The sequence below is a fragment of the Pocillopora verrucosa genome, chromosome 14 (genome assembly GCF_036669915.1).
Source record: "Pocillopora verrucosa isolate sample1 chromosome 14, ASM3666991v2, whole genome shotgun sequence".
NCBI classification, from domain to species: domain Eukaryota; kingdom Metazoa; phylum Cnidaria; class Anthozoa; order Scleractinia; family Pocilloporidae; genus Pocillopora; species Pocillopora verrucosa.
In genome coordinates this window covers 5,104,853-5,128,696 of record NC_089325.1, presented here as the reverse complement: position 1 = coordinate 5,128,696, position 23,844 = coordinate 5,104,853, and the positions used below count along the sequence as shown (strand labels likewise).

General features: G+C 37.5%; 1 protein-coding gene and 1 long non-coding RNA gene across 2 annotated transcripts; one reads left to right on the top strand and one right to left on the bottom strand.

The window, feature by feature from the left end:
- Nucleotides 1–10,195: 10,195 nt before the first annotated feature.
- LOC131771154 (uncharacterized) lies at nt 10,196–14,472 on the bottom strand. The gene is made up of 5 exons (XM_059086934.2): nt 14,365–14,472; nt 14,001–14,161; nt 12,093–12,377; nt 11,100–11,325; nt 10,196–10,377 (listed from the first exon to the last, which is right to left on the bottom strand). Coding segments are annotated over exons 2-5 (612 nt in total). The 5' UTR covers nt 14,101–14,161; nt 14,365–14,472; the 3' UTR covers nt 10,196–10,376.
- Nucleotides 14,473–20,006: 5,534 nt separating this feature from the next.
- Nucleotides 20,007–21,313, top strand: LOC131771179 (uncharacterized). Its single transcript, XR_009339168.2, has 3 exons — nt 20,007–20,110; nt 20,392–20,457; nt 20,988–21,313. It is a non-coding gene; the product is annotated as an uncharacterized lncRNA (long non-coding RNA).
- Nucleotides 21,314–23,844: the final 2,531 nt, after the last annotated feature.

Genomic DNA, 23,844 nt, shown 5'->3' with positions numbered 1-23,844 from the left:
GCGTTCGCCATTAGATTCAATTTTTAGCAATCATCAAGGGTCACTTTTGACCAAAAGATAGACTGCGACAGGAATATCAAAGCACCCAATGACTGCGCGAAAACTGAGAAAATATCCGCTTGACTAAATTACAAATTACAAACACTTCTTAGGACAATATTTATTTCTCTAGTTGACTGCAATTTCTTACTCTCATTTCCAAAATGTAATCGGTTTTAGGTTAGTAATATTTTCCAGTTCCTAATTTATTTCAGTGACGGTAGAACTTTAAGAATGCCAGGTTGTGAAAATGGTATGAATAAAGGGTACATAAATTTAATGCGTATTAATCACACGGCAGTGGTTGTGCGTGATTACAAACAAAAATTACCAAATCCTCGGTTTTGGTAAAAACAATCTGCGATTGCTGATTATCAAAAGCACTTACAAAATACCTACAATAACGAGACAGAACCATTCATGACTTAGTGACTGAGTTTCAAATCCTTCGCTATGTCCCTATATAAAGGATCTCAACGGGGTAATGTATTTTACGGGTGATGATTAACATCTTCCAATTGTTGACACATGAAAATTTTCTACGGTCAATCTTATTTGTGACTTACGGTTAAAAATTTTCGATTTTAACGCTTAACGACTAAATTTTTAGCCGTTTTACGGCTAACGGTTAACCCCATTAAGACACTATATAAAGACATCAAAACTTCTTTCTCAAAAAAAATAAAAGACGATGTATGAGCTCAAACATTTGAACTTAATCTTTAATACCTGTGACCTCATGTCAGGCAAGGCAAGCGTCATTATTTGAAGCTGTCAGATAAGCGGACGTATTAAAACAGTAACAGATTGTTAAAGGAAAGAGTTATATCACCGAGTCGAATCCAGTGCGAGACTGAAATCCATTCTTCCCAGTGAGAGAGAGTTTTAAAATAGGATAGAAAATTCACAAATCTTCTGTCTGAATAGAGACCGAATAGAGTGCGAGACTTAAGGTCAATCTTACTTGACATGTGCACTTTCTGTACGTACCCAACAGGGTACGGGACTTATGGCAATCTTAATTAACATGTGCGTTTTCTGTGCGTGCCGAATAGAGATTGAGACTTGAAGTCAACCTCTACTGACATGTGCGTTTTCTGAGCGCACCGAATAGAGTGCGACAAGTCATTCTCACATGACGTGTGAGATTTCTGAGCATTTTATGTGCGTGCCGAATAGAGTTCGTGACTTGAAGTCAATCCCCCTTAACATGTGCGTTTTCTGTGCGTGCCGGATAAAGTGCGAGACTTAAGGCAATTTTACTTGACATATGCTTTCTGTCGTGCGTGTCGAATAGAGTCCAAGACTTGTGGTCAATCTCGAGCAACTCTTACGCATCTTTCGTGCTCTCCAAACTTCCCGTGTGCTTCATATCTCGATGAACGCACGCTGACGTATGAACCAATTGCTAATTGACATGTACGTTTTCTGTGCGCGCCGAAGATAGTGCGAAACTTGAAGCGATCTTACTTAACATGTGCGTTTCTGTGCGTGCCGACTAGAGTATGAGACTTGAAGTCAGCCTTACTAAACATGTGCGTTTTGTGTGCGTGACGAATAGAGTGTGAGACTTGAGGCAATCTTGCTTGACACATGCGTTTCGTGCGTGACGAATAGAGTGTGAGACTTGAGGCAATCTTGCTTGACACATGCGTTTCGTGCGTGCCGAATAGAGTGCGTGACTTGAAGTCAATCTTACTTAACATGTGTGTTTCCTGCCGAATAATATGCAAGGCTTGAAGTCAATCTTGCTTGACATATACGTTTTCTGTGCGTGTTGAATAGAGTGTGAGATCATTTGTTAGACAGTTTTAATGACTGGAAGGCGTGGTGCGAGTTTTTTTTTCCCTAAACACCGGAAGAGCAACTCTAATAAGCTCAGATGTAGGGAAGACCAAGACTGGAGGAAGGGTAATATATGTTACCTGGAATACAAAACAAAAAGATGCGTTCTTTTTAAAACGTTGTTCTTTGTTTAAACCGCAACAAAAGAGCGGTAGGGATATGTGTGAACTTCGTAATAGACCTCGCTCACTGTGGAGTCTCTGTGGCTCAGTGATTAGAGCATCGAAGCGCGGAATCCGAAGGTGTGAAGTTCGATTCCTCATGGAGACTCAGAATTTTTTCTTTGTCCCACGCTCGTGACAAGGCGGAAAAAAATATCTTTCTCTTTTTCTTTCACCTTTCATTACGCAACGTTATGTAACAAGCGATAGAACTAAACATATTGAGTTTTCCATGCTACTTAGGTTTGGTTAAATTAAGTAACTTAGTAGTTGTGTTTCTAGCGAAAAGTTTTTCCACGTTCTTTTTAAAACGTTGTTCTTTGCTTAAACCGCAACAAAAGACCGGTAGGGATTCGTGTGCCCCACATCGAACAATTGAATTTTCGAACTTTCGTACCAATAACTTTACTTTTACAGATATATTTTGGTCGAATTCGCCGAAGAAGCGACAAAGCACCCATTCATGGAACGGGACAGCTATGACTATGATATAGTTATGGGTAAAGCGCTACAAGGACAAGGCATTTAAAACCGTTGATCCAATACTAAATTCTCTGAACTAACATTATATGAATTGTATGGTTGACAGTAAGGAGAATTACAAATTTGGTCTGGGAGTTGAAGGGTTAAATAAGTGAGAGGTAGATTCGAATATCATTTCAAATGAAGAGGTTTGTGGAGACAACTCCTCGAACAATAAGATATGATGACGTCCTTTGCCTGGCGATGGTACTTCTGAAGATAAGGTCGCGGTGATACTCGCAATAAAGCAGAATATTAATAACAGGGTATTAATAAGGAGCTAGCATGCACTCTCAGTTCTGGCATCCTGATAAGTTCCGTACTCGCTTTGACAAAAAATATCTGAAGAAGACCACCCGCAAATAACTGTCAGGATTCTCTTTATATCTAAACAGGTCAAGTCAGTCCTAAAAGGGGAACGATATGATTGCTGTTGCGTTGAAAAGTCATCAGAGTCCCAATAGGGTACGGTATTAAACAAAACGAAATCGTTGGCAGAGTTCTTTAAGGTTCGCAAGTAGTTTCTTTACCAGCTATCACATTCTTCACCCATTCAAGCATCTGTCATCTTTGGAGAAATTTTTAACGTTTTCTTTTTCTAATATTTGTATTATCTCTCCCTTGAAAGTCTATTTCGATTACATTACAAAGCCATTTGTTACAATAAGAACATTTTTATATCAGGACCTTTGTTGTTGTCCTTGTTCTGTTGTGCGCTACCTAAATTTAAATAACGCTTGAGTAATAGTGAAACAGGGTATAAGAATTAAGAGATTCGCAGTACTTAATTTACGCAACGTTACACATGGGGATGTAAGTGTATTGTGGGCTGATTTGACTTTTTGCAAAATAAGTAGCCTAAAGATTAGACAAGAATCCAGCGCCAAACAAAGTATGTTACCGAAAGGACAGCGTTCACAGCGAGAGCAATTCGACGAAGCCCTGTCTTGCGTGACAAACACTACGTAAACACCTAGCTTAAATTGCATAATCAGTCATAATTTATGCGTCGTGCTCTTTTCGGCACGGTGCTCTATTCGGCATTTACAAGACACTTTTTGGCCGCCAAATCGCACTATCAATGCCCAAAAAAATGGTCAAGGAGAACTCGTTAAGCGCTGAGGTTGATTATTTCTTATTTAAAATACAGCTATCAACCAGAAAATGCAAAAGTCAAAATTTCGTGACATAGGCACTTTAAATATAATACTATTGCTGTGTTTGTATATCGATACTCCTTTCAGTGTGAAATATTCCCAAGTTTATTTTAAATACAGCTATCAACTAGAAAATGCAAAAAAGCAAATTTCGTGACATAGGCACTTTAAACATTATGCTGTTACTGTGTTTGTATATTGATACTCCTTTCAGCATGAAATATTCCCAAGTTTATTTGAAATACAGCTATCAACCAGAAAATGCAAAATAACAAAATTTCGTGACATAGGGACTTTAAACATGATGCTGTTGCTGTGTTTGTATATAGATACTCCTTTCAGCATGTAATATTCCCAAGTTTATTTGAAATACAGCTATCAATCAGAAAATGCAAAATAACAACATCTCGTGACATAAGCACTTTAAACATAATACTATTGCTGTGTTTGTATATAGATACTCCTTTCAGCATGAAATATTCTCAAGTTTATTTTTGTTTCGTTCTAACACGAAATTCATGCGTGATGTTTTTATGAGACATTACGTAACAATGCCTCACGTAATTAATTGATAAGATCATCAAAGCCAATACTACTAGTCGTCACAGATTTGAGAGACACCGAGGGGTATGTAAATACTATTCCGTGTTGATGTATATTAATCCTGGCCTTTGTTAATTGTAATTCTAATCCGTTAATAGATTTCGAATACTTTCCTGTAAACAAGATGACTGAATAAACTGTGAAATATTTGGAACCTTGGCGATTGTTGCGACAAGCAGTACAATTTTAAATACAGCTATAAAACTATAAACTAGAAAATGCAAAAAAGCAAATTTCGTGACATAGCCATTTTAAATATAATACTATTGCTGTGTTTGTATATAGATACTCCTTTCAGCATGAAATATTCTCAAGTTTATTTGAAATACAGCTATCAACCAGAAAATGTAAAAAATAAAAATTTCGTGACATAGACACTTTAAATATAATACTATTGCTGTGTTTATATATAGATACTCCTTTCAGCATGAAATATTCTCGAGTTTATTTGAAATACAGCTATCAACCAGAAAATGTAAAAAAACAAAATTTCGTGACGTAGGCACCTTAATTATAATACTATTGCTGTGTTTGTATATAGATACTCCTTTCAGCATGAAATATTCTCAAGTTTATTTGAAATACAGCTATCAACCAGAAAATGTAAAAAAACAAAATTTCGGGACGTAGACACTTTAAATATAATACTATTGCTGTGTTTATATATAGATACTCCTTTCAGCATGAAATATTCTCGAGTTTATTTGAAATACAGCTATCAACCAGAAAATGTAAAAAAACAAAATTTCGTGACGTAGACACCTTAATTATAATATTATTGTTGGGTTCATGATATATCGATATTCCTTTACGCATGTAATCATAGCCAGAAATCAAGGACATCTCGAGCCCGCTAACAATTATCAGCGGTGTATCGTATTACAGGTAATTTAGAGTTAACAACTGGGTTGAAAACGTAAATTAGCCATCGGAAATCGTAAGTTACCTTTTTCCTTTCCCCCCTATTAGTAAAGATCTAGCATTCCGTTTAGCCGTTCTCATTTACGCCAAAACTAGATTTTGTAGTCACATCCATTTCATCGGCCGTTGCCTTCATTCCAAAGTTATTCCTAAGAGTTTTCGCTCCAATTTTCACACATCTTCTTTTTCTCATTCGAATCAATATCGTCACCAAATTCAGTGCGCCCAAAATTCTTTTTCACGTAATATTATGAGAATCACAATCAGAGCTATGTGCCAAAAACGTAACAAACTCAGCGAACAAATTCTACATTGCCGCTCTGAACTTTCCAAATCTGTCCAGCTGTTTTAGTACAATCCATTCGTGCCAAAATTCAGGATGCCAATTCAAAACTTTTTAAACATTTGCACCAAATTAAGGCCCAAAAACTTGACCTACTTATCGGCCCTCAAGTTACTAACGACTCATCGCCTGAAAACCTCAAAACTGTAGTTACCATTCCAGAAAATTTACTACTTTCCGATTCAGAAAAATCAGTTCTCAGCAAGGGCTTAAATTTTGTTCCCATATCAAAAAAAACCGACGAATTTTCAGTTAAGCAAGACGTTGAAAAATTCCTTCGCCGCGTTCAGTTAAAAGCCTTTTTTCATGACAAAGAGGATGATTCTAACACCTCGAGTTCTCATCTTTAGATTTTTTTTCCACAAAAAATGTCGCCACGATATCAACAAACTTAAATTCAATCGTTACACCAAATTTTCCAATCTTTCTTCGAAAGAGTGGTCGCCAAAAGAGGAGCTCACTCAATTTATAACCGCCATCAATTCCTTTCATCCGGTTCTTAAATATACCTGGGAAATTCCGACACTTCTTTGGCTTTTCTAGACATCAAAATTTCAATTGAAGGCAACGGTTTATGTACTAGTGTTTACTACAAACCTACATATTCACATAGTTACTTGTTGTATTCATCTTCACATCCATCACACGTCAAGAACTCCATACCTTTTTCACAGTTTCTCAGACTACGTCGTTTATGTAGTGACGACTCTTATTTTTCCGAAAAATTAGAGGCAATGTGCCAGTTTTTCGATAAACGTGGCTATCCTGTTTCTGTCGTTCAAGCGGGCTACCACCGTGCCCAACAAATCGATCGACAGGCAGCACTACAAACGGCCGAGAAGGAAAACACTGACCGCATTCCATTTACTCTTACATTTCACCCTCACAACCACGCAGTTAAATCTATCATTCTTAAAAATTTCAAATTACTCCAAGACGATTCAGAGACCGGCACCATCTTTTCGCAACCCCCACTTATTTCATTCAAACGTGACAAAAACATAGGCAACTTTTTAGTCAGGAGTTCATTTCCAACCAATGACCAATCTGGAACTTTTAAATGCGCTCGCTCACGATGCAAAACTTGTCCTTTCATTCATAACATAGAGAAAATATCGGGACCCAAAAGATCCATTAAGATCATTGATCACTTTACGTATACCTCCGCCAATGTTATTTACTGCATAACTTGCACTTATTGCAATAAGCATAGTTAGTAGAGGAGACTGTCTCCTCTACTAACTATGCAATAAGTTATACATCGGCGAAACAGGAAGACGACTGGGTGACCGATTCCGAGAACACCTTCGCGATGTGGAAAGAAATGACAAGGACGCAACCAAACCAGTCGCTAGACACTTTAATCTTCCTAGTCATTTTAAACAGCATATGGCAGTTTGCGGCCTTTCCTTACTTCTAGGCAGTTCGGAAAGCCGTAAAACACTAGAACAAAAATTTATATTCCAAATCGGCACCCTTAATCCCCACGGAATCAACGAGCGCTTTTCATTCAACTAATTTATTCCTTTTTCTCGTCACCATATTCCCACCAATGGCGTAGCTCCACTTTCTGCATATAAACCCACACACAACCCACAATTCCTCTAATCGCTCTGACGAAGGGCTAACGCTCGAAACGTCAGCTTTCAGTTTTACCCTTTACGGTGGCTAATTTACGTTTTCCACCCAGTTGTTAACTCTAAATTACCTGCTATACTCTCCCACCGACGTAGCACCACAGTTTCTTTAGAAACTTACCCCTTTCTATCGTATTACACCCCGGAACAATAGAATATCAAGAGAATTCAATATGGCGGCGATCACGGCTCGATCTGTAAAGAAGAGTATTTCGCACCATGACTTATACAATTTGAGCACCGCAGATCTTCTATTTAATGAAAAGAAAAAGAAAAGAAGACCTGCAAGTAAATATTTGGGATTTTTCGAGGCAGAACGATGACATGATGTCAGAATTTTGATTTGCTTTAATTTAATTTTCGCGCTAAGACTACTGAATTTGCATTCAATGCCTGGCATATTTTATTCCGAAAAGGACCTGAGAACTAATTTATTTCCCTCCAAGAACATAAAAAAATATAGCTGACGATTCGAAGATCAGCGTTGCTCTTATTTAAATATTTCAGTCATAGTTTTCAACATGGTGTCTCGTCACTTACTCAACATGGAAAATAAGGGATATTCTGGCGCGTTGGGAAGTTTTTTGATGAGAAGAAATGGCAATTTTACAGGATGTTTGGACGCTTCGAACTCTGTAGCAGTCAATTCGATCGAGAGCAGTTGACTTTATTGATGCACTTTCCTGTAATAGGCGAGTGTTTGGGATGAAAAACGCCGGATTTTGAAGAACTGAATGGCGACCTAGGTCAATGATCAATGACAAAAGAACTGGCTCGGGAAGTAAGTGGTTTTTATTTATCGAGTCCCTGTGAGGTTTGATGAATAGCAGAATCAGGACTGAGTATGTCTCGATCGAGAGCAGACGAGACCATGAGCTCCTGATTGTTATATTTTAGAAATTTTACAAATTTCCATACAGTTTCTTACATTATTTGGACGCCATTATGGACGAAATGCGCAAGCGCGGCCGCCATCTTGTCCAATATTTCTGCTGATGGTTCCCAAGTGAGAAGACCTGAGGAGGACCTTAAATAGTCTTCGAATTTCACTTTGATAACTCAAAGATACTCAAGCTTACTTCAAAGAATTGCAAGACTTCGAGACCAAAATACAATTCGCTATAAACGAAACTTCGAAATTCGGTGCAGAGACTGATGAGATTTCGGAAACAAATGAAAAGTGTGCTAGACTCGGGTTTTTTTTTTCAAGTTATTACACACCACCGTAATAAGATAATGCGAAATGAAGTTTGATGTCTGGCTCTTGTGCCTCTAGAAAATATAGAGATAAAGAGTTATAAAGCTTGAAGCAAGTTCTTGAGGAAAAAGCCCGACTGACTCCGGCATCAAGGCAAAGGCAAGCGGCCGAACCAGTGAGTCGTGACACTAAATAAAAACAACTTAAAATGAAAACAGAGTCATTTTTTTGCTTGTATCTTATTAACTGGTGATCACATAATCGTGAAATTTGGGATAAATTAACACAATTTGACCATTCATTCAGGGGTTCGCGCAATTTGGTTAGCCTTTTAAAAATTTAGTTAGTTTCAAATTATCTCAGACGTTCAGGCACTCTCAATTGACTTTAGACATGGAACCCTGGAACGTGTGTTCTATTTTTTTTCTTACTAATTATTTACTTTACTTTTTTAGATCTTGGACGATATGACGTGCCAGATACGAACTTCATCTTCATTTTCAAACGGAAGAAGAGACGTGTTGAAAGGCTAAGGTCCACTCCTTCAAGAAGACTAGGACCCAGACCAGTCGTGTCAACTTACGTTCGTATTGCTCTCAGACTTGAAAGAAAATTAGAATAAGGAGAACATCGAATGAGTACCGACCTTGTACTATACCTAGTTTAGGTATTAATTAACACAAAACTATGTTCAACCGGAAACTTATAGATATCACAGCTCAAATGATGCCAAACCTAAACGATCTTTACCCTCTAGCAGTTGTGAGGGCCCTGAAATTGGCTGATATCTAATTTCTCCTTCTGAAACACTTAGACATGGAATGACCTACAACCACCAAAAACCACCTACAACCACCTGCAATCACCTAAAACCACCAAAAACTACCTAAAACCACCTAAAACCACCTCCAGAAACCTTAAATACCATAGCAAGGTCATGAGATTATAGTATCTTATAATCTAGTAAATAAGTAGTTGACTGTTAAACAAATTCTCCTTGTCAGTATTGTAGGAATTGCATCGAGAGGAGTATGAAGAATTTAGTATGGAGAATTAAACATAGAGGCATAGAAAGTTGAGATTCTGAGGTCGAGATGGTCTCCCTCTTTTTGACCATCGCTCACCCCCTTGGTACAATTTTTTCTCTCCCCAGCCTTCCGCTGTTGTAAAAATCGAAGATGGCAGTTTTAATTTTCACTAAGATAACTGAGCACTCGTCCACCAAAACTGACGCTTGCTCTGCCAGCTAGAAAGGAGACTTCATGCATGAAGGATGTTTCTGTTTTCAAGTGTACCTTGTTGCTGGTACCCTACTGAACTCGGGACTATAAATTTTTGTTTCCCGTGCGTTGTAATCTGGTTTCTGGCGAACTTATTAACCTTTTGCAATCTTAAAGACGGATGACTCTAAGGGTTAGGTTGAACATTACATCATGAAATATCGATGCCGAGGTCTAAGCTGTCGAAGCCGAAGGCTGAGACATATAACACAGATACGAGGTTTGATAATTCATAATATAATGTTCAACCTCATCTAATAATTGCTTAGTGAAAACCGAATTCAATAATTGTTTTATAATACATATTTTAAACAATCGGTAAAGAAACAAACTTACTAATTCTCTCTGAGTTTGCAAAAGTTTGAGAACACTAAACTGATGAAGGGGGGTTGGTAACTAGGTAGACTTTGAACTCAAGATGATAACCCAATATCTAATGCTGATATTGCCAGGGTTTTCTTGTCAACTTCATACGCTGTTGCAATTGACTGAATGCTCTCGTCTGATGTTTAATAATAGTAAATAACACCTTTGACCTGAGGCCAGGTTCACATAATCTCAAAAGAAACTCAACGACAATTGCCATGTCTGATAAGGGTCATAAAAACTAATTATGATATTAATCGTAATCAAAAGATCTGATGGGTCCAGTCAGGCTGTCAGCATGAAATCTGTAAGAAACCACAGAAAAAAAATTAACTTAACTTTTAATAGCTTATAAGTCGCCATTTCTAGCCCAATGATGCCAAAACTGTGTAATCGAAAAATGGCCAGATTAGCTTCTCGAAAAACTGTCCAGCTAAAATTCTGAGAGGGGGGGGGGAGGGGGAGGGGAGGGGGATGGGGATGTGTTATTAGATGGGGCCTGGGGTCACATTTTTACGACTGGATTAATTATAATCGTTCGCATTTTCAATAGAATTATTAGAATGGGATGGCACATTTTCAGGATTTGGGGTTTAGGAAAATTCTGGTAATTAAGAAGTGATTAAAAATTGAAAGATTCGCAGTTGTAGCTGTACTTTGTTCTGTTGTTTTAATATACATATCAATCGGCTTGCATTAAATTCTATTCTAGCAATCACCACTTCAATATTGACCAGTTGCGCAATAATCCAGAACACCCGGGTCCAGAGCAAAGTCTGCCGAAACATCCGCCCAAAAGTGACTAAGATTGAGTCTTTAACTGGCCAGTGAGTAGGCTATAATGAAGTAGGGATTCTGAGAGGCCAGCGATAAATGTTCACCATTAGTCGTAAAGAAAGTTAATCGAAAAAAATTTCTCCTTTACCATAACAGAAAGAAATTAACAGTCAGCCGTAAATGTCCAACATTTTAACCGTTAGCCGTTAAAGTCACCACCTTATCGAGACCGTCTTTTTATGCCCCTTACCATGCTCCAACTTTTGGCACGCATCTCTTGCGTTTACAGCTGCATTTTCCTCTGTCATCCATTGGATAATCGTAAGACTCCTCCTCCATATTCGACGGGCATTTAACTACCATTGGCGAGCAAAGTGAAACACAAGTAATGCCGCCATATTGGCACTTACATCTTCCTGTACAAGAATCGTTGATGAACCATTCTCTTGGGGTACGGTTTTTACACTCTGGAAGAACTGAAGAGACACATCATTCATTAGCTTCAAGTTAGACGCGTCACTATATGTAAAAAAACGCGCCTACTTTTGTTATTTTTGACAATGAATTTCAATCGATGCTAAAACTTTTCGTCTTCAGCCATCCCTGCTCCCTGTTTGATTATCTTCGCCTCTTTGGGTTTTTGTATCTTTGGCTCACCCGCTCAACCATCATAATATGCAATACACATAACTTTTTAGACGTTTTGGTGTGTAGTATCGCTGAGTATTTCTGCGAGTTGTACAAACAACGAGTAAATATACTTGGAAATACTACACACCATAAACCTAATAGCCTATCTATCATCAAACTGCTTTATTTTATATGTAAATCTTATAAGGCGGAAAAGTGAAGTGAAAAGAGAAGCGTAACACATGCAACCGACTGCTCAAAGATGTTTTTTTTTACCGTACAAAATAACCAACTGTACAAAACCGTACGATATTTATATTCTTTCCGCGCGATATTTGTTCTCTTCTTGGTGAAGTTGGGTAATAAAAGTGGTTTCTCTGTCTGACCCTTTTTGTCAATTTTTGGTTAAATTCACGTGAATTCAATCAATGTTCTAGCTTCTTCTCAAATTAGTTTTATCCTTTTCCTCTTCAGGATTTTAAATGCAAATGAAGATGAAAAGCTATTATTTTCTTGCAGACTCCTCTATGGGTCATTGCCTAGAGGGGAACGAAAGAAGAAAACGAAGAACATCAAGGTCAATATTATTGTTCCGCGGTACCAAGGAGCTCACCATGTTCTTCAGGTATTTTTACTGGAGGCGGGGGAGGAGGGAGGTTAAGTCTCGGAGAGCAAGACTTCCGTTTGCACTTGCACCTTCCCGTTGGATCCACAGATGGCTCCTCTGTCTCTTCAGGAAGTTCCCCTAAAGAACACGTGGGAGGGCCACGGGGGGGACACAAGGAAACACATCCCACATTTCCAGTTCGGCCGTTACAGCTGCACCATCCAGTGCAGGATTCATCAGCAAAGCGTTCCCACGGGTCGTATATGGAGTCTCCGTGGAAGCACAGCTTTTCTATCAAGAGAGATGTCATAAACGGTACACAAAGTATAAATTTTGATTCACGAAAAGCTGGCCTAGAAATCAGTTAACTGTTTTGATTGGAAGGCAAGGTGGCTTTTTTAGTTACCAGGCGGCACGCTGAATGAAAGGTTGGGTTGGAGGTTTTAAGACGGTACGATTTTGTGCTTTCAGGCAAAGAACATTGCTTCTCTGCATGCGGGAGTATAAAGTAAATTTACTCCAGCAAACTTACAGGAAGACTTGACTAAACTCTGATGAATAACCTGTGCTGGACTGCTATCGAATAATCCCATATCATCCCATTGAGAATGAGTAGTGATTCTTCAGATGTCTACAACCACAAAAACTCGGACATTTCCCGGTTTCCGGCAGGCGTATTCATATGTATATTTATACAAGTCAATCAGTTCGTAAGTTTACTAGATGTACTCCTACACTGTCCTTTGTCAAATTGCTTCATGATACTAGAGTCCGGGTCAAGCATCACCTCTATGAAGAACGGGAGACGACAAATAATGAGCTGATGTCTACTTTTAGTCGTTTGTGCAGAATGCTGAAAGAAATTGTCCTTAATTACAGAAAATGAGTCTTTTTTTGTGTGTGTTAAATTTTGTACTCAGCTGAACCATGGGAAGGGTAAGGGAATCAGACGTTAATTTTGTCATTTCAACGAATGACATTACCAGTAAAGAGTCACGCTTCTTGGGGGAATTTGACACGAAATTAAAATCGGATAAACGGATATAAATACGGTCCTTAAAGATTAAACGACACCAAAGACGAGACTGATAAAAGTCTTACCAGAGATTTTGAATTATGACAACACACCCAAGTGGCATATTTTCCCAACCACACCCTTGTTATCATGTACATTTTTTAAAGAGGCTGTGTCATCTATTATGTCATCAAGTGAGACTATCATTATCACAGTTTTATGCGTGATGGCGAGGGATCGTGTCTATATGTAATTTTTGTGAATTTAAGCCGTCTTTTGCCAAAAGTGAAGATCATTTAATAATAATTGAACCACTTGTATGCAACTAAAGAAGGAAAGCCAACTTCTGAGTCAATTACCGACCTCCTACGTCATGAAATCTGTTTCAATCTCGAATGCCTTTAGAAAGTTCCTTGATTCACTCTCTGTCTGTTTACTGCATAACAATTTCGACAAGAGTGTTAACTCATCTTTCAAAGTAGTTTTGACTGAAATTTCCTTTCCTAACAGATTATTTAAGAAATGATTCAATTTATCGCTGGGAGATACACATGAAAATCTTTTTCGCGATTTCAAACTAATCCGTATTAGCCTTTGGGATTTAACAACAGAGTAAAACATACCTACGCAGTTGTTATTAAATTGACGAGTGAAATTATGATGTTCAAAAGAGAGTGGAACTTTACGCTGTACAAAATGGGGAAAAATTGCTACATTGGAAGAGGTTCTTGAGCTTTATCGACACTAATTACTAACCAGCTGTTATTCAGAGCGGCAAGAGGACAGGAATGGAAAAATACCGTCAAACGAACACGAATAATCATTTGCGCATAGCAGGGACTTGAGATTTTTCAAAACCTGCGTTTGACGGAAATGCACTATCAAAATGATAAACGTACCTTGGCCATTGTTATGAAGAAAAGAAGGAGGTATAAAGGCACATACGATCGATTGTAACAAAGCGAGCATCAGACCAAGAAAGAATGCGGCAGCCATCATCCTTCGACTGAGGTGTGCTGAGTGTCGAAAACTGCGAGATTCTGCCTGAACTTTTATGCCCCTGTAACACAACAGATGCGCTGTTCAAATTGACGCCTCCGCAATGGAATTTGATGCAGGCGTCTTATCATTTATAACGTAAAGTAAAGTAGTTTTGCACATGAGATTTTCGACACGACCCATATAAATGCATTGATTGGTCTTCTGTGAAAGAAGAAAATAAATTTGAGCTGCATGGCGAGATATTTTACTCATCGTCCTTACTTTGTTTTCAACACTCTGATGATTTCAAATTTCGCCTTTGGGTGAAGGCAGCGACTCTCCCATAGAGTCTTCCAACAGTCTTGAAAGATTTCGACAGAGATAAGCTTACACTAGAGAAAGTTTATCTATAAACAAAATTAACACTAGGTACATGACAAAATCTATTTAAAACCAAAATAGACCGCTGTTTACCTTAATTTGGTTGAATCAACAAACGCCGGGCGATTCCCGCAAAGGAATCTGTTATTACGATGGGGTGAATTCGCAGGAAAACTACCGACTGAAGGCTAGGCATTCGTTTTTTTGTGCTCAGTAACATGAAAAGGAATTTCCTGTTTCGCCCTTTAAATTCTTAAATAGCTGTGGGTGTAACCGTTTAGCAGATTTTTGATTTTAAGTCGATGGCTTAATGGGGAAACTGAGGATTTGACAGCTTTAATGGCTTTGATAAACGAGAAAATTATGTCTGTAGGAAACGTAGGGACTCGAAGAATCGCAGTAACGCATCCATCATCTTTCCTTTTAAAGTGTCAGTTTTTGATGCAAGAGCCTCGCAGATCGATAAGGACTGAAACGTCTGCAATTTTTGGAGAATCTTCTCGACCACCAAGTTATCTTTTCTAGACGGTGGTCAGAAACACAAATAATAACCACAGCACGTGGCGAATTGGATTATTTCATACGCATCTTGGTCTCATCACCTTTAAATTATTTAAATTAATGGTGACCTCGAATAACTGACCTCCAACAACTGTGTTACCATCTGCTTTGTATTATATTTCAAAATGTTTCTGAAAGGTACTTAGCCATATTTTCTGGCTTCAGTCTCAAATGTCTCTGGAGACACCAATTCACCTTTCCATAACTTTTTCTATGGTTGATATCTTAGTATTACATTCACTTTTATATAAATTTTGTTCTAAAACTGTCTTTAATTCCACCAGCCAAGTATGCGGTTATACGAGATTTAAATTAATAACTGAATGTGGAATAACTCTTGACGCCACATTGCAGAAAATAAACAGTAACGCTCTCTACAATTCTGTACATTCGATACATCAACGTAAAAATCTTTAAAAAATGTTTCCAGCAACAACGATTTAAATAAATGTGACCGAAAAACTTAATAGCTGTGAACTATACACATCCTGAGCGCCTGAAATTTTTAGCTAGTTTATTTTACCTCTGATGGAACATTTTGGTCTTATACAGGCCAATCAGCAAATAAACTGAATATAACTATGATATCACGTATTTGCAATCGCAATTTCTGGTTGTCTGAACGAATCGATTGAAAATAAAAATTCAAGTTATTGCTGCTTATTTACTTAAGATTCTGCCAGCCGTGATCTGGATTGTGGTATGTACATTTAATCATAAATACTAACAAAATTTTTTTTCACAAGCAAAGCACGGTGTTCATCTCTTATCTGGCCTGTTCCATCAGTTGGCGTCAAACATTATTTCCGAGGCAAAATTAAATGTGTGCATTCGGCATATCACTCTCCTAAGTATATCGTCTTTCAGTTTTGTTTTAGTTTGTATTTTATCTACTCATTTAGCATTTTAATCGCCTTAACGTTAATCTCATTTGTTAAAAATATCCAGCAGGACACCGATCCATATTGTGGTTTTTGGAGATAAAGACCAATCTAAACATTAAAGGGGTCGACGTGCACGTCAACATGTCAGATAACAATCTAATCTTAACATACTTCTTGTAAATAACTTGTAGCCTAGCTTATTCCATACAAAAATTCCTCATGATTTATTGAATAATTAATTCCTTTCCGTGGTTGTTTACGCTGTAGATTAATCTATCATTTTTTGTAGCTGATGGTGAAATCATTTCGCTGGAAGCTTAAACAATCGAGAATCACGTTAAAGTTCAATTTTTTACATCAAATGGTTTGCATTGAGCCTGATACGCGCGTGACCATTCTTCCTCACGAAGGGTGATCTTTAGATCAATTCTATTCGCATATTCATTTTTAAATGAAAGAGGGTTGGGAAATAAGAGTTATGGGTTAGGAAACTCCGGTGAAGGGTGTGTCCTCCACGTCCAGATATCTGTAACCAAACAGACTTCAGTTGTCTTCATAATTGGGGATTATTTCTCTCTAACAGCACACCAACGACTTTAAAGCGTTGCGCTCTTTACTACTCTCACGTCACATGGATTTTAAACAGAATCTTACGTGTAATAAATTTAATGGGGAAAACTTCAAACCTCACCATACCTTGCCTTTCTGTAAAATTCACACGTCTCGGAGTAGTTTTGGGTTTAATCAAGCCGCGTCACGTATGGACCCTTTGCGACCCGCTCCTGTGACTGTGTTACAACTGTTACAACTCTTTAACAACAAATACTTACTCTTATTTAAGGTGAAGAAGTCAGACAATTATAATTTTCCTTGCTGCATTAAGCATATTTGTTATGAATAGGAAGGTGTTTTCAGCTGGGTGGACTGTCTCGACTGAAAGAAGGTTGTTTGTAACTCAAAAATACACTTTTCTTTGAAAAGATCATACAAAAAGAAAAAAGGTGCCTTGGTCAGAAAGCAACCAGACAATGTATAAGTCAACAGTTTTCCCTAAGTTTGTATGAAAGTTGAGTTTAGATTAGTATAAATGTACAAACATGCATCCTTGAGACAAAAACGCTGGAACAAAGGCATTTGCAAAAGTGCCAAAGGTAAGGAAAGGATCCAAATTTTAATGAGGTCAGGAAATTCATCAATATACGACATGTCGAGACTAACAGATATTAAGTGTGAATTTCTCAAAGCCTAAAATAAACCAAAGTCTTTTCATACGTAGGTAGGCCATTTGAAAATATCCTACAGGACCAACTAAACTAATACAGGCTATTTCTACCGTTCTCACTGTTCAAATTGAAGCAAGACTAATTGTTCCCCGAACTAATGTTCGTCCAAAAGACTAATTAAATACTTGCTGTTGTATCTCACTTTGTGTTAATCGTCGTACTTATTACAAAATGCGACAGAACACTACCTAATTTCCAGGTTGCAATATAACAGTGGAGTTAGTATCTGGTCTTATCAAAGAAACACCCAGCAAACGCTTTATTTTAGTATTGTTACAATTATCTGTATCTCTCACAACAGTACGTGACCATAAGTTGATATGGGAAGGGTAAGATAAAGAATGCAAACCTAACACTCTTAAGTAAACCCCTAAAGAAGATTACGAATAATCGTCAAGGAATCCCATAGAATACGTTGATAAATATAAACATTGACCCCAAATAACCCTTTGTTAAATAAACTTTTTGCTGCTTCAAAAAATTCAGAAGCAATCTGATAACGTTGTCCTTAGACTGTTTTCAACTTCTACGAGTAACCCCTTGTGAGGCATTAACACCTATGTAGTAACATATCAGTTTAATTACTGCCCAGAGAATGGCCAAATTTCCCCCCGACAAAAAACCCCCGCACCGGTTATAAAACAAAAGTATTTTGGAATTCTAATTTGAATTTTTACGTAACCCCGGCCGCCCTTTTCTAATCACCTGTACCCGCTTTCAAAGTGAATTTCTAGTTATTATTTCTTTATTTATACTCCTACACTGAGGGACTAATGGAAACGGATCAACTATAAGAACTCTCTTATTTGATTACAAGAAAGCTTTTGACTTAATAGATTATAGCATTTTAGTGAGAAAATTCCACCTAGCGTTACTAATTGGATCATAGATTTCCTTTCAGGCCGCTCGCAGAAAATCAAACTCTCTGAAAGCTGTATCAGAATGGGGCGCAGTTCCTTCAGGCGTGCCTCAAGGGACCAAACTTGGTCCATGATTGTTTTTAATCATGATTAATGACCTAGCAATTAGTAATGCATCACTTTGGAAATACGTAGACGACACAACGACATCTGAAGAAATAAGGAAAGGACAGGTGAGCAACGCGCAAACTATAGCAGATGAGGTAACGGACTTGTCCAACAGAAATAGAGTCGAACTAAATGTTGACAAATGTAAGAAACTTCGCATTTCTTTTGCTTCAGTAAGTCATGACTTCCCTCCTGTCATCGGGGGAGATGCATAAAGGTTGTTACCGATGCTAAACTATTAGGCGTAACTATTTCAAGTGACCTATCTTGGAACGCGCGTATCACAGAAGTGATAAAAAGGGCAGCTAAGAGGCTCTATTTTCTCATCCAGCTTAAAAGAGCTCGCGTTTCTCAGAAAGATCTTTGTCTTTTCTACATCACATGTGTGCGCTCCGTTATCGATTATGCTGTACCTGAGTTTCATTATGCTCTGCCTGCCTAATTAATGCAAGAACTAGGGCGCGTTCAGAAAAGGGCTATGCGAATCATCTGACATGGCATGGAATATCAGCACGCGTTAGTTCTAACGAACCTACCGTCCGTAGCGGAGCATTACAGTGATATTTGCGAGCGTACGTTTGAAAGTATTTTCAATGACAGCGGCCATAAACTCAGGAAATTACTGCCGCTCCTACATGAGAGCAAGTGCAATCTTGGGCACGCACGATCCTTCAGCATACCGCGCTGTAAAACAAATAGATTTAAGAATAGTTTTAATATGGCTTCATGCGCCCTAGTGAATACTGTTTAAATTATTGACTTTCAACAATATGATTTCAACGAGATGTTTATAGTTTTTAAATGTTTTAGATATTACTATCATTAGCTCCTAGTATTATTCAATTTGTAAGTTTGTACATTCAATTAGAATTTTAATGAAAATACGTAATTCAGCTCTATGAGCTGCGATGTATTTCAATAAAGAATCTATCTATTTATCTATCTATCGATCTATCTATTTACACTTGGCTTTCGAAATAATTGTACCCTGTTGATGACCTTACCCCACCTCAGTGGGATCCCGCCAATTTTGTTCAAGTAATTCTTGAATCACAGCTTGAATTCGAAGATTCCTAAGGCTCGGAATTCTTTAGTAATTCCGAAAACATAACAAGAAATACATTTTAAATTAAATAAATCAACCTCTTGGGTTTACAAGTTCAAATGAAAACTTCAGGTTTCCCCGGGATAGAGAAAGGCAACCGAAGTCAAATAAGACAAAACTTATTTGCATCAATTTTTTACAGAATTCAAAAGATTTTTCCTCTGTTTGCGGTGTGTTTTTTAACCGAAGGCCGGCTGCTTTACATGGTAGATTCTATAGATGGTATAATATTTTTTACTATCCATTTCTTGAAACTTTTGAGAGGACAATTGAAATTTTCATACTGCCATCAAGAGATCGATCTATAATCCATTTAAAATTTCATGAAATCTTGCCTTGATTCAATATTGACATCAATAATCAAATTGGAGTCTTGATCATCCTGAACCTCGGACATTACTGCATGCATGATGAGAATTCGTTCAGTATTTTTCGATAGGCAATTATCTCTGCCAATTTTATATTTTTTTATCCTTGGTATTAAAATTTCGATGGGTTCGTGATAGAAATTTTGTACACTAAATGGTAACAACTTGAATTGTAACAATTACTTACTATACATGGCTAAACAAATTTCATTGCGAGAATCATGTGTCGCTAAGTGCCTCCTTTACGTGGGGTCATCCAATCTAAACTTGCAAATTTGGACACAATGATAACAGTTGGATAAAATTGTATTGCTTACGAAATAAGGTACAGGATATCAATAAGCTCTATTCCCATTTTGTCTTTTGCCTCAGCAAACATCAGAAATCAAAAAAGTAAAGTTGTAATATTTTGTGGGAGGTAAGTGTGCGAAACCTTTATTACTCATTTACCCATCTGTTTAAAGCTTCGATGTGTTATGCGTTATGTTTCGTTTTTATTGTTAACGAGACTTTATAATTATAACCTTTTTTTATATTTCTTTGGACTTTTTAATTCTGGAGGCTTTCATCACTCAAAGGGCTTAAACTGTTGTTAGATAGAATTTGAAGGTGAGTCACCAAACCGAGCAGAGTTGAGGCAATGTGAAGATAAATTGTATCTCATTGGACATGTTTTTCTTTTGTTTCATTTCTATTCAGCGGCAGAAACCAAGATGGAAGTCCCCAAGACTGTTTTTATTTTGGTGGCCATGATCATTTCAGCAGGTTGGTATCTTCGAAAGTAATAGATTCTTCTCAAAAGGGAAGCTGGATGAAAATTGCTAATTATGATACGCACAAAGGGAAAGTTATGTCAGAGCCTTTTCAAAACTGAATTTTATTTTAGCGATCCGGCCTAAGAAGTTTAAGAGAGCCAGGTGTTATTTCAGCCAAGAAAATAAAATTCTTAGTTGAAAAGAAAAGATGAAAGAAGTTTATAATTGGGAGTACATGCTTCTAAATAAGATTTAAACGAAGATATGAGATTTCTCGAGAAAATATGGACTCCTAACTGACCTCAAAGATTGCAATACGCTGTTCAGAGGGTCAGCTGTTTTGATTGGAAAAATTTATCTGAACTCATCGGTAATATTAAGAAAAAAAAAAACCATGTTAACCACTAGATCTTTAATTTTTCTCTGAATTGAAAATCCAAATACATGTATCGAAAAGTTTATCTGCTCTTCGCTACCCTCACGACAAATTAACAATTATCACACTGACACAAGATGCACTTCCTTTTTATGGGTACACAGCCGCACAATTCCCGGATTGCAACGACCATCCCCTCAACGAATGGTTCACAACTGAATCTTGTGAAAAATGCAAATGTAATACAGGCGGTAGAATTGCGTGCAAACCTCTCTGCCCGTTAATGCGTTGCCCTCTAGGGCAAAAGCTGGAAACGTATGGAGTCGAGCCAATGGGAGGAGGTTGCCACTGTGAACTCAAAAGATGTGTTCCAGTCCGGAATTAGCGGCTGCAAAATGCTTCCAGTATTGATGTTATGCCTGTTAGAACAGGGAAAAAAAACCTAGTGATAGGGGACTCTTGGAAAAGATAACTGAATAAAGAGAGAAAGGAATCAGGCTTGAGTATGATATCTATGTTCATCTATTAGAGTTGAAATGATATATGACCAGCCTTGGAAAGGAATATTAATGAAGGCAGGAATTAAACCTCCTCGAAATAGAATTGAAGACATTGCAACGAAAGATTTGGATGGTTTGTTGTTCACCGTCCTGGGATGCTTGGATAATCAAACACTTTTCTTCTTGTCCTAACTCGATTCTGATTTTATCATTGGCTAAAATGCACTACGCTAATCACCTGGCGCCTTAACTACTAAATCGATGATTGATATTCCTAGCGAGTTCTGTTGGTCTATTCAAAGACTATGTTTATTTCCGAGTGAAGCGAGGTAATTTCGAACGTGAAAGAGCAAATCGGTCCAACGTCCAAAATATCTATTCCCTAAAACACGACTGACAATGGCGAACCATTCAAAGACGAAATGTTTATCTAGCCTAGTCCCACAAATATCTGGTATAATAGATTTGCCAAAGAAAAAAAAATCGAAAAAAAGACTTATCTTTTATGGCTAGCTTTGCAGGTTTCGCGATCACTTTGTCAGCGCTAATTAATCAAACTGTGTGACATAGTTTGGTCTGCTATGCGTTGATCGAACCTGTCATCATTCCTACAGCGAAAAGTCACAGGACCCAAAACGCATAACGTGTTGGTTTTAGTTTAATTGAATAAGTGTTAAATTCCAATTTTCCAGCCTCAATCTTGATGCAGGGGATGCAATACCTCTATTGTACAAGTTTTTCATTCAAATTCAAGACTTTGGACTCAGTGCGAGTCTCCGAAATGAGAGTTTGTACTGGACACTGCAATGTTCATTTATAATTCGCTATGCGTGTGGTCACTGAAATTTTTGAAAAGCTTGGTTTGTAAAATCTAAGATTTCTCCGTTACTCTATCCCCGTTGCACCACCCGCTCAGTCATCACACGGAACTGGAAAACTGAAGGTTGAAATTCAAAAAGGTGAGTTCTCTCACTGCACAAATTCAAGTCTGTTAAATGTTTTCCTTGGTTGAGGTTTTTCAATTCATATGTATTTTTAACTCGAATTAAATTGAAAGTAAAATTATTGGGGAAAAGCTGCTTTCAATGTAAAATGCGCAAAGAGAGCTTATGTCTTGTAATCCAGTCATAGGGTACTGTATATCGAGGCTTTCTTCGTAAGTGAAGGAGGAGACAACAGCCCATATTACATCATTGTACTAGCATGTTTGTACTTAAAAATTAACTAATACAGAAATTAAATTTCTGGTCTGGGATTTTCAACAATTTTTTCTTATGAAAAGAATCAATTGATGTCATAGAATTCTTTTACCCTTGGCTTCCGCTGACTCTTCTTCGTTCAAAAACTTCTTCGTTGCTGATCCTTGTAATTGTGCGCGGGATATTTGAGAAAAATGAATCTAATAACTGGCCCATTTCACAAAAAAGTCTTCAATAGCTCGGTTGACAGAGCGCGCAAAATCAGAAAGTCTAACCGTTTATGAAGACTTGAATATCTAACTGTTTTTTACTCCTCTAACATACGAATATCACCTTTTTTCAGTCCCCCTAGATGCAAAAAATTCCAAACGTGATCGATCATGACAAACAATTTTGTGATGTGTTTCTCAATCTTATGTTATCTCATTGTGTAGAACATTGCTAAGTGCATATCATGCAACTGAGAATCCTAACTACTCTGGCTTTGCTAATCATAGCTGCCTTTCCAGGTTTGTAAGTAAAATCTATGACTCTGAGTTTTAGAAATTTTGGTCTAAAAGTGTTTAAAGTTACTTATCTTCGTCGATTAGATCTTCAAACGCCATAGGGTCTTATAGGCCTTGTGTTTATGACAAAGTACAAAAACATCTACCAATAAACGAAGACCTAAAGAGGTTTGCTATCTACACCCAGGCTAGAGACGTCCGAATTTTAAACCCATCTCCCTTCCCTAATACGATAATCAAGAGTTTTGATAGAAATGTGTAAGTAATCATATTTATGATGGGCCTAGGTCTTATTTAGGGGAAAGCGAACTAGAATAGATTTCAGATTAAATTCAGAGTCAGGCAGAAGACAAATCACGATAAGACTCCACCTTTTAGTATGTTTCAGCTAGCCTTTCGCAATAACGTTTTATTATATTGTTTCGCATTCCTCTCATCTCAAGATGAATGACGTTGAAATTAAATTCAGAAAGTAACTGCTGGTATCATCTTAGTAACATAATAATTATTGTAATCATCATCATTATCACTACAACTTTTTTATAAGCATGGTTATTATTAATTCTATCATTATCATAATGTATGCAGTTTCTTTTCCTGGCCGTAATATTTTTTTTCATGCTCTATTTTCACAGCTGGAGAGGCATGGCTCTTCAGAAGTAAGATCTTTACAATTTTAATTAAAAACTACAATTGCTTTTAGTGCTAATTTGTTAGTAGGCAGGAGATCTAAACACCACATTCTTTAGTCTACATCGAAGCAATAAAGCTTTCATTTTTCTTTCTTTTCTAAAAATTCATTTGATCCAAACGGGC

What these genes read in the sequence shown, in the direction of transcription:
- LOC131771154 (XM_059086934.2), bottom strand. Translation starts at nt 14,100, where the DNA reads ATGATGGCTGCCGCATTCTTTCTTGGTCTGATGCTCGCTTTGTTACAA. An exon ending in TCTTCATAACAATGGCCAAG is followed by an intron (nt 12,378 to 14,000) that starts GTACGTTTATCA and finishes CTCTCTTGATAG; the next exon opens with AAAAGCTGTGCTTCCACGGA. An exon ending in AAAAATACCTGAAGAACATG is followed by an intron (nt 11,326 to 12,092) that starts GTGAGCTCCTTG and finishes GTGTCTCTTCAG; the next exon opens with TTCTTCCAGAGTGTAAAAAC.